Source organism: Crinia signifera, chromosome 3 (genome assembly GCF_055691185.1).
Source record: "Crinia signifera chromosome 3, ASM5569118v1, whole genome shotgun sequence".
NCBI lineage: Eukaryota > Metazoa > Chordata > Amphibia > Anura > Myobatrachidae > Crinia > Crinia signifera.
The window spans coordinates 161,511,847-161,524,138 of NC_139219.1; the positions used below are offsets into that span (position 1 = coordinate 161,511,847).

Here is a 12,292-nt window from a genome sequence, read left to right on the forward strand (position 1 = left end):
AAATAACCCCTTTTACTTGGTTTACTTTATGTTTTAAAACAATGTAATAAGGCGGTAAGACAACATTCATTACTTCCAGATCGCATTTCAAGTATGTGTAAATTATTTACCAATGTACTGTATGTTATTCCTAGATGGCTGCGTTGCGCACATTTAGAAATTGGATATACTGTATGAGACCTCTAAATATTTTTGCATAAATGTAAAACATTTTCCTGAATATTTTACAATGTTTAACAATTCAGTCAATTATTATTTTTCATATTTGAATGTGTTTTATGGCCTTTGAATCATCTGAAATCTCAGATCTGTTTACACAGTGTGATAGTTATTGTAGCAATGTTGTCTCATGTATTGCTGGAAGCCCCTCCCATAAAGACTGTATTGATTGGAGGCAAGGAGGAGACCATCTCCCTGGCATCTGTGGACTGTACATGAGAATCCATGTCTTCCTGTGCGGTGTATTCAACAGGCGTTCTGTACATGCACTGAGAGGTGGAGGCTGATGATCCGCTCTGTATGCTTGAAGCTGCAAAACAGAGGTCTGACTTTTTATAATTTCTGAATGCATTAAAGAGTTGTTCTTTTTATAATGTATTATTAATTTGTTTAATTAATGATTTGCTTAAATACACAAGTAATATCTAGGATGCATTCAATTCGCCATTTTACTTTAATATAACATCTTAACTCAACTGTGTAATGGCAAATAGATCTACATTATTATGATGAAACTTAAAAAAAACAGAGCAGAAATGAGCATTCTAAGAAATCACAGCCTCGGACACATGTGGATGACACACAGTTGGGATGCTGGCATTCAGAATATGAATGCTAGCATCCTAAAGGAGTGAATTTCAACAGGGGTCAGGTAAGTACACTTACTCTCCCCCTGCCCCCTACTAACCCTAACTCTTCCTCCACTGAGCTTACCACTAACCCTCCTCTTCCACAGCCTGACCCTCACCCTTCCCGCTAGTGCCTAACCCTTACCCGTATCCTGCCAACTAAACCTAACCCCCCACCCTGCAGCCCAACCTTATGCCCCCTTCTAAGTGCCTAATCCCCCCCCCCCCCCCCCCCCACCATATTTCCATACTGCATCCTGGCAGTGGGAATCTTTGATGTCTGTTTCCGACGCCAGTCTCCTAGCAGTAGTCGGGATAATGGTGTGGGTATTGGTTAAATCTGGCATCCTGGCCACTGGTATGTTGAATTCATTCCCCCCCCCTTCCCCCGTCTGCTACATATGTGTATATATACAAACATCCTTGAATCACAGCACCCTACAGTGTTTTGCCTCCCCTCCCAACTCACTGGACAATCAACCTTAACCCTATCCCTCCCATCGGCACCTCACCACTTCTTATTCCACAAACTCACTGTAACCACCACACTACTTAGAGCGGGCTGTCACTCACCTCTTATGCCCAGTGGCTACTCCTCTTTTAGTAGTATGCTGCTATTACAGAAACATCTGCTGTCAATGTCCTGGGTGGCTTCATCTCTCTGTCCTCTTTCATCGCTAAGTAATGCCATGCCTATTCCCAGTATCAGTGATGATGAAGAGACAATGCCAGCAGTGACATTGACAGCAGATATGGCTGCCGCAGCAGCACACTGCTATCAGAGGAGAAGCAATGGGGCACATAAGGTGAGGCAAGATACATTAGTACAGTGGTAGCCAACTCCATTCCTCGAGAGCTACCAATGGTTCACGTCTTCTAGATCACCTCACAGGTGCACTCATTACTGACTGACACATTATAAATGATCCACAGGTGGATGATTCAGTGAGGAGACCTGGAAAACGTTAACTGTTGTTAGCTCTCGAGGACTGGAGTTGGCTACCCCTGCATTAGTATTGTAGGTGCAGGCGGAAATCAATACCCTGAAGACATCCCCAGTCCTGTAGCAGCCACACCCGGCATCGACTATTCCTGTGTTTAGTGTCCACTTGTGTGTCTCCAAAACACTGCCATCTGTTGGCAGCGAGTGAAAGTACATATCTTTCTCTCTCATACATGCACAAACACAGTGGCAATCACAAGGTAGCAGACTGGCTTTTGCATTTGCTTCGAGCGGGCTTACTAGTCTATTATGAGTTCATGTGGAGAACAAAAATGTAAGCTTGAAGCTCAAGTCACAGTTCCTCAAATTCCGCAAAGACTTTTTTTTTAAATATACTAATTGCGTAAATGGCCACCTAATTGTGTGTGCAAAACAAATCCACCAGGACACCTAAATAGCCAGCCACCAAGCAAAGCATGAATCCAGGCCTATGCTCAACCTCCTAGTTTTGGGAAGAATCTTGCTAAGTATGTACAGGACTGTTTCTAGACAATTTAGCTCCCAATGCGAACGGTTAAAAATGCCTACCCCCCCCCATACATAATTTGGGATTTATTAAATTGCACGCGCCCATACAGTGGGCCTCACAGATTACTACACAAGTCCAAACCAGGCTACTTAAATCTATATACACTGTTTAACCATAATTACTATTACCCATTATGCCACTCAACGTGATGCCCATTTCACCCTACATTGTAATGTGCATTACACATTATGCCCCACACCATAATGCCAATTCACATTATACCGCACACCATAATGCCCATTACACATTATACCTATGCATACCATAATGCCTACTGCACATTATAGTGCACACTGTAATGCCCATTACTAATTATAGAACATGCCATAATGCCCATTACACATTGGGGGAAATTTACTAAGAATACGAATACGATTTTTCCTATTCGTATTCTTAATAAGAATGAATACGACTGACTGTTTCAGCCGTATGCAAATTCGTGTTCCGGAGGATAATTTACAAAGCAGTCAAATGCGACTGCTTTGTAAACCTCCGATGTCATATTGATTCCTATTAGTGGCAATATATACGGCAAATCCGTGCAGGGTGCAGTGTGTAAAATATTTTTATAAAAAAAACGTCCGTAACAGCACCAAGCTGAAAGAGCCGGGGCTAGTAATAAAAAAATCAGAGCTTGGTAATAAAAAAAGCCGGGGCTGGTAATAAAAAATCAGGAAACCCGGCAAATAGGGGTTCCCCGATTTTTTTAAACCAGCCCCAGACCCAACCAGCCAGCAGGCTAATGTCACAGCCGGGGGACACTTATTATATAAGGTCCCACGGCCAAAACATTAACCCTACGGACCAGTCAGCCTGGCCAGGGGTCCTGGGGGAGTGGGTACCCCCTCCAGGACTTACCTGACCAGGCTGAAGCCTGGTGTTGTCCCCGGTGACCCTGGGCTGTGGTAACCGGGCTGATTAAGTGTAAAAAAGATAGAATAAACCATTGGGATTTACTGTTGAACTATGAGTCCCAGCAAGCCTGGAACGCATACTGGGACTTGGAGAACCACAAGTCCCAGCATGCGGCCCATTAATGGGCTTGCTGTGACTTTTAGTTCCAAAGCAAAACCAATAGTTAAATAAAAATACACTGACACATAAGTAAAATAAAACTTTAATACATACATAGCCCATATATACTGATACTTACCTATCTTGAGCCTGTAGGTAGCCCTCGGTCCTGGTCCGGGGTTCTGGTGTCCTGGTCCGGGGGTCCTGGTGCTCTGGGTCCGGTGTCCTGGTCCGGGGGTCCAGTATCCGATGCAATCCATAGGGGAACCTGTGGAAGGAAATTATACTTACATGTGTCCTACAGTATGCCGAAGATCTGTCCTTTTCCATCCTGAAGAAGTCCACGGCTCTTGGCAAAAAAATAAACCGGCAGTACCCGAAACCAGACGGACTGAGCAGGAGCCGCACGGTGTCTTTGTTTACACCATGCAGCTACACCCCCTGAATATTGGCCGGATGTGGCGTCTAGCGGCCAATCAGGAGCCATTAGACCGCAAGCCACCCAAAAGCAGTATTTGGGGGGCGGAGCCGCACAATGTAAACAAAGACTGTGGAACTAAAAGTCAAGGGTCATGCTTTTTTTTTTTTTTTACACTGAAGCCTGCACGGATCTGACTGATCTGTGCAGGCTTCTGCCAAATACGACAGGAAAATAAAGGGTATTTTCCTGGCGTATTTGCCCGGCCATTCGTGGCCGATTTACGCCAATTAGCGGACGTAATTTCAATACGGCCGCTTAGTAAATCAGGAATCACCATTCTTTTGAATGGTGATTCCTGTCGTATTCTATCGATGGTGTATTCATTCGTATTTGTAAATACAAATACGAATGTCCTATGAATACGAATACGAAAAATCTTATTTTTGGCATAGTAAATGCCAAAAATACGAATACGGCAAAGCATTTTGTATTTTCCTATAAAAGTATGATTTTTTTTTTTTTACGAATTCATCTAAGTAAATTTCCCCCATTGTGTCAAATGCCATAATGCCTATTACATATTATGCCACAAAAGTACCGCTTACCTACATGCTACTTGCCAGGAGCTATGTACTTGATGCCAGGAGCTTCATGCTTTTTGCCATGGTGGGTTTCATGCTTGTTGCCTTGGGAGCATTATATGCTCATTCCACCAGGGGGGATTACATTCTTGTTGCCATAGAGCTGGGGTAGCCAACCCTAGTCCTCGAGAGCTACCAACAGTGCATGTTTTGCAGGTCTCCTCACAGAATCACAAGTGAGCTTATTAGCTCCACCTGTGGATCTTTTAAAATGTGTCAGTGATTAATGAGTGCAGCTGTGCAGCAGCTAGGTTGTCTGGAAAATGTGAACTGTTGGTAGCTCTCGAGGGCTAGGGTTGGCTACCACTGCCATAGAGGGTACCAAGCTTTTTATCGTGGGGTGATTACATGCTTGTTGCTGGAGGGAGGGTTTACATGCTTGTTACACAGGGGGGTACTACATGTTTGTTGCCCGGGGGGCGGGTTTACATGCTCATTACCCAGGGGGGATTACATGCTTGTTGCCCGGGAGGAGAGGGTTTACATGCTCGCTGCCTAGGGGGTTACAGGTGCACTGCACGCCCTTTGCTAATAACCACCCCCAAACGCATCAGCTAGATACGGAGGAGGACTGTCCTCCATCGGCAATCAAACAGCAGGACGAGCCATACAGTGCCCTGTGTAGTTGCACGGCTTGCCTCGTCCCCCTGTAAAAACATCCCTGAGTATGTACATCCGTTACAACACAAAAATAGTTAAAGGAGCTGAGACGAGTGCTGGGAGTAGCATCACTGAATTACTGAACAACAGACAATGGGCTCCATTTAAGAATGAGTCATAGCTCATTTTGGGTCCATTTATCATTGAATATTTGTGAATTAATTCCTGAAAACACCTGTTCACCTGTATTCAGGGGTTAACTTCAAATATTTAGTATCCCCCAAATTTATCACTGAGGGACTGTAGCTGATATCGAAGATACCTGCTGTGATCTCTCTATTCCCATTTGTAACTGTAACCTACAGTACATCGTTTTCTATGGAGTGGCTCCTGTAGCTCCTGCCATCTGAAGATGGCAATAGCCTAATTTATCCTTCACTTCACATAGTTTGCCGGTGGAGGGTTTCCACAGAAGGCTTGGAACTATTGGCAACTTCAGTGAAGGATTTCTTGAGTCCCCGCTGGTTTGAAGCACCATAGGTATGCACATTGGCCATTAAATGTTCACAGGCATTTTTAGGATGCTGACAACACAGTGGAGGGGGACAATGCAGGACCCACCAGACAGATAATTATTACCACTGTGTTACTAAATGAAATATATCGCTGGCAATAAAATATTAGTGTTAACTGGAGCCTAAAAACTCAAATTCATCTGTGATCGATTTCAGTTAATTATCTGCAAAAAATAGTATTACTCTTACCCACTGCATTGTGACAAATAATGGGAGGCGATGAGTCTGTGTAGTATGATCCAACTTGCCTTCTTCCACTGTCATCCAATATATTGAGTGGATCATGGATGTCATTAAATGAATGAACAGGGCGGATAGAACTAACGCTGCTAATGACTGATACATGTTGATCAATTATTGATCCAAGCCGATGAGATTCTGCATAGTTTAAAGGATTTCCATAATAACCTATCCGGAAAGAAACAACATACAATTTCGGTAAATATCGAAAGTAATGTACTGTATAGAGATTTTATGTCAATAGACCTTTTCACGTCTAGATATACTGATTTACATAATGCAGATTTTAACGATGATCATGAGTACCCCTTGTTACAACACTTATCAGCTTTAAGGTGCCCATACACGTACTGATTACCCGGTACTTTTTGTGCTAAAATAGTATCGTTAGTGCATGCGTTGTGCATGTGATGCGATGCTATTTTAGCACAAAAAGTACCGGGTAATTGGTACATGTATGGGCACCTTAAGTGTAGCTGCACTAAAAGTACAGCTCATTTTGCCCACCGCAAACCCCCCCCCCCCCCCCCCCTCTTGACTGCCTCAGCTGCACTGCACAAAAGGACGCTGGCAACCAGAGCTTGCGTAGCAGTAGCCAATCAAAGCGGCTGCCGGTACGTGAGCTGTGACTAACCATTCTAACCCTCACCTCCATCCCCTTCCCTGTAGCCTAACCATTACCTCAATTATCCCCCAGTTTAATTAAATCTAACCATTGGTATATTAAGAATGTCATCATTTCTCTTTGCAACATTTTAAATGTCTGAGAATGTCAACTTGGTTCCTTGTAACATGTTGAACCATGATGGCATTGTGATGTACGTATTGTGAAGATTGATATGATAACTGTCAATAACCGGGTACCAGTTAGAGTATGGATGGAGGTGGGAGGTGGAGAAGGGTGGTTGGGTATAATTTATAGAAGGTAATAATAACAATAATGGGTTAATAATATAATGGGGGTTAATTAGGATCACTGCTTCACTGCTTTTTATGAGACAGGTCCAGATGCAACAATCTTGATAAACTCGAGTGTGATAAACAACCAGCCAATAAACTCCCAACCGCCATTTTTCAAATACAGTCTGTAACAGCAGTTAGGAGCTGAATGGCTAGTAGTTTATTACTTTCCACATTATCACTTTTCAACCTTGTGCACCTGGTCCACAGTGATGAAATAAGGAGGTTAATGCTTTCTGTTTTAGATGGTGGTTTAGATGGTGTAGTATATGACGGTAATTATTGTTGTCTGTGGCATATGTAGGTCACTAATGTTGCTTGTGATATAAGGCAGTCACATATACTGTCTGCAGTATATTAAAGTCAGTAATGCTGTGTGTATAGTATGGTAGTCACTAATACTGTGTGTATTATATGGCAATCACTAATACTGGCTTTAATATATGGCAGCCAATAATGCTTCTGTAGTATATGGTAATCACGAAAGCTATCTGTATTATATGGTGGTCACCTCTGCTGTCAGTATTATATGGCAGCTACTAATGCTGTATGTAGTATATGGTGACCACAAATAATAAATAATAATAATAATAATAATAATAATAATAATAATAATATTAATTTTATTTTATATAGCACTTAAGTTTTCTCCCAATAGGACTCAAAGTGCTTTACCTTTGTCTTTACAGCTCAAAATACAAAACAAGCTTAACAGTAGATGTCAGTGAAATGCTTGTGTAAATAAGTATGTCTTTAGTCTCTTTTTAAAGGATTCTACAGTGGGGGCTTCTCGCACTGTGCGAGGAAGAGAGTTCCATAGAGTTGGAGCAACAACGTTGAAAGCTCGACCCCCAGATGAATTCATGGAAATTCTGGGTACTGTTAGTAGTCATTCTTCAACGGATCATAGTAATGGAGTAGGACAGTAAGGAATCAGAAGCTGCTGCAGGTACCTTGGGCCCTGGTCATGTAGGGCCTTGAAAGTGAGCAAGCCAATATTGAAATCGATTCGCCATTTTACAGGTAGCCAGTGAAGGGAGTAGAGAATGGGAGCTATGCGGCAGGATTGGGGCTGGTTAGTTAATAGTCTGGCGGTGCAATTATTTTGCTGGGAGACCCAGGTAGAGAGCATTGCAGTAGTCTAGTTGTGATGATATAAATGCATGTATGACTTTAGGCAGGTCTTCTGAGGGAATTAAGTGCTTGATTCTGGCTATGTTTCTCAGATGAAAGAATGAGGATTTGATTGTGGCTGACACCTGATGTTTAAATGTCAGACCACTATCCAGGACAACAAATGCAGTCTGTATTATAAGATGGTAATATAAATAGAGAAATACTACTATCTGCTCAGATGGGAAAGGATGAGGAGGGGATGCTGAGGCTGTGCCCCTGGTTTGAGAAAGGATAGCTTCAACCCAGCTTTACATACCAGCTAGATAAACATTGCTGCACAAAACCAACAAAAGCAGTGCCTGATGAAAGCAAAGTTCAGTGGTGATGTTGTTAGCAGTAAGGAAGAGGTGATGGTGTATAGGAAAAGCATACTAAGGAAGATGATCCTATTTCTGAGAGCTTTTAATCTAAGGAAAGGGGGGAGATGGGGTCCACACAGATGGGAGTGACAGCGAGTGAGTAGGATAGAGCATTGGGCTGGGATGAGAGTAGAAGGCTTAAATACAGAAACAGGTTTTGATGTTAAAAAACAGTATCACATTTTAACTAATATTTTAAATAGAGCATACTAATGTACAAATTCATGTACTGGCAGATACCTATCCAGCCAAATGTAATAGCCTCTGCGTTTGGCTGCTGTGCGGGATGCTGACCGAACTCTGTGATTTTGTTTAAAGAAGCACTTACAAGGCAAAACCATGTCTCGTAAGTGATTGTCCCTTTAAAGAAATGTCCAATTTAGGCCGTCATCCCGCACAGCCTCCAAACTTGGAGGCTATTACATTTGGCCAATTGGGACTGATTGAGACTAACACCCAAAGTGGCTGTATCTGCAGTATGCACAAGACCACATAAGGTATACTGTGTACATATGTGAGTAAGACGAATGGGAGGTTTGAATATAGAAGTGATTTCTGAGAACTTGTTTGGGAATTCGGAGAGAGATCAACAGTATGATGGAGGAAGAGAGTGGACCTAGGACTGAGTATTGTGATGCGCCAAAAATACAACAAGTGGATCGGAGTTTGAACCTGAGAATGGCCACTGAAGGAAACATTTCAAAAGTTATATGAAAACCAAGACAGGACAGTGTGCATATATTCTAAGTAAATCAGTGTTTTCATGGGATGTAAATGGTAGACTAAATGAACGCAGTAGAGAGGTTAAGGAAAAATAAGGGTGAATAATAATCTTTAGGTGCAATGATTAAATTATTAATCACATTAATTAGCACAATCAATGGAACAATGATTAATAGATTGTGAAAAGAAAGTATGCTACTGTATGTGTATGTGTGTGTGTGTATAGGAAATCCCTAATGAAGCTTAGAGAAATCCCTAAACAAGCTTAGAGAAGTTTGAGATTTGATAGGATAGTAATGTGTGAGATCATTTGGAGCAATATATTTACTGTAGTTATTTTTTTCATACTAGGACTAATTACTGCGTGAGTGAGCAATGATTCAAATGCAAGAGGAGACAGAGAGATTAAAGTTTTTTAAAAACTGGGCTGAGAATTGGAAGCAGTGAATAATTGATTTGCTAGTAAAAAAGTGGGAGGAGACGCAAATGCAAGAGACTCAGGGATAAAATCCTATAAAGAAATGCAGATATTGCCCATTTGCAGAGCTACACTGCCTCTATATTTCCACTTGGAATGTAGTCTTCATCAATATCAGTGTACTTTGCGCCATTCTTATACCTGCTGCAAGAGGTCCAACATAAACCGGGTGAATCTCTGCAAATCTCAACTATATCATACTGTATAAATCTAAATCACCTGTAGTTGCTCTGGCCAAGGTGCATGCAGAGGGCTAAAAAACACAAGATCCATCTGCTAAACAGAGTTGTGTCCAACCCTAAATTAGCGCCTTCATTTTTACCCATGGAACATGTACTGTAAATACTATATTTGTGTTACATATTGCCAAAAGATCTAACCAATTAACAATATTTTAGGTTTAATTCCTTAAAATCCCATGACCAAATGGTCCTCTTATTGGGCCAGATTCTCTAAGCTTCAAAAATGATAAAATGGAGAGTGATAAACAGGCAGCCAATCAGCTCCTGCCTGACATTTTTCAAACACAGTCTGTGACATGGCAGGTAGGAGCTGATTGGCTGGCTGTTTATCGCTCTCCATTTTATCACTTTTGAAGCTTAGAGAATCTGGCCCATTGTGTTTTGGGCATTAGGTCCATGCCAGGGTGAAAACATAGAGGTATAATGATCTTTGGAGTCATTTGGAGCTTATCACCATTTCTGCAACTGCTAAAACTTTGACTATCACTGTTAATGCTTGTATTTGCACTATCTGTTTTGAAATTGCCCAGCTGTACCTCTAATGACTTCACCACTTCTGCTCTTCCATTGATAGTAGGTGTCCCCCATCATTTTATTCTTGGTCCTCTTCCTCTCTATCTCTATATGTCTTCTCTGGGTGAGCCTATTTGCTCACTTAACTTCCACTATCACCTCTATGCTGATAATACTAAAATCTACCGCTCCTTTAATTATCTCTCTACTTCCATCCTCACTCATATCTCCTACTGTCTCTCTGCTATCTTCTCCTGGATGACCCAGTGCTTTTTTAGACTTAAAATATCAAAGACTAAGCTGACCTCTTCCCACCCTCCAGCATAAAACCTGACCATCTCTCATCCTAACCTACTGTTTATGCCCACTTCTTTCCCTTCTGTGTCACCCCTGTCTGTCTAACCCTCCCCTTTTAGAATGTAAGCTCTCACGGGCAGGGCCCTCTCTCCTCTTGTACCTTTCTTAGAATATATAAACCTCTGACACCCTGATTATTGCTTCAGTGTCCTGTCCCCTGATGCAACTATCCATATTTACCATGTACTTGTCCTAAACTGTCTTGTACTGTAATTTGATATGTGTTTTTGCTCCTAATTATGCTTTGTAAAGCGCTACGGAATCTGTGTGCGCTATATAAGAAACTGTTAATAAATAAATAAATAAATTTGGTATTGATTTGATTAGGTACTAGCCACAGAAGCCTGATTTCCTGATATTTCCATACATAACAGTTTTTTCCTTTCAGATAATACCAAAATTATTAGGTTGCTATAGTTATGGGTGTAGGCCTCCTTAATTTAACATAAAAACAATGTTTTGCACAGTTATGGCAGTTTGTACTATGCATCGCATTGAGTTGTACTATGCATTGCATCACTTAGTTATTGGGTGCATTGCGAATGAAAGGCCTGAGTCAGTTGTCATTTTGAAAACTTTACAAAATGACAGCTAGGCTGCAGTGGGGGGGGGGGGGTAGGGGGATGTCACTCAGCACAGAGATGTACATGCCTGCATTCTCCAGACTAATCCCACAAAACAGTCAGTTACTCCCCCCCCCTACGGCTTCGTCACAGAAGTGCAGAAATAGACGAATAGCACTTTCCACGCTTTACCAACAGGGTCTGAAGAAAGCCCTACATCCCAAAGGTCATCTCCCCTGAAAAGAACTGTATATTGTGATGATAGGAATTCTGTGTTTAGGACTCGAGTCCTTCTCAGGGATAAATGAAACAAAAATTCAGAGCCTACAGTATAGATGGCATTTCCTTATGGGTCCATGTTCCAGAAAGTGTTGCATATGGGAAATGTCACCATACTCAGTGTGTTTTTAGTTCATCCTGCCTTTAGATTTTTAGGTAACATCTATTGCCCCCCACTAGATTGTGGTCCCTGCATTAATACAGTAGATTGCAAGGAGAGGATTCTATTCAGGTCCCTTCAAGTGACACAACAGGGATGTCCTACTGTAGCTCTTCATTTCCTAAAGGCAAGTTGAAGGTGGGTTAGGCCTTGTCCCGTCCACCAATTAGTGAAGGAAGGAGAGTAAATACATTATTTAAGACATTTAAGAGCAGAATACTGAATTTCATTTATTTAATGTATCACTGCCTACACCTATGTTGGGAATTGCTTATTTACAGTAGTTTTGATATCTTCGGTAGTTTTGAAGTAATGTATTACAGAGTTAACATTTGTTATTTACACTAGTCCAGTTGTAAGGTCAAAGTTTTGTTGGTTAATTGTTTAGCTAAGTGGCTTTTTATTTTAGATAATAGTTAAGATTGTTGCGTGGGAGGGAGCATTATATTTCCCGCAAGTGCTATGTGGTGATACCTGAGCAAAGTTACAAAGGTAAATGTGGTGAGTATTTACTATCTCCACTCCTACTGGACTTAGGTGGGACTTGCAAACCCATGCAAGGTCAACAGTTATATCTGAATGCAAAATGTGTTTGAGGCCACTGTGCCTGG

At 41.7% G+C, this 12,292-nt stretch overlaps 1 protein-coding gene across 1 annotated transcript in view; it reads right to left on the reverse strand.

Moving 5' to 3' along the window:
* Positions 1–289: 289 nt before the first annotated feature.
* The window catches only part of RFX6 (regulatory factor X6), a 111,653-nt gene continuing 99,650 nt past the window's right edge, over positions 290–12,292 (reverse strand). Inside the window, exons 18-19 of the mRNA XM_083174696.1 lie at positions 5,821–6,039; positions 290–529 (exon numbers count right to left, since the gene is read on the reverse strand). Coding sequence (XP_083030822.1) covers positions 348–529; positions 5,821–6,039 — 401 coding nt within the window. The 3' untranslated portion in view covers positions 290–347. The remainder of the gene's footprint in view (positions 530–5,820; positions 6,040–12,292) is intronic.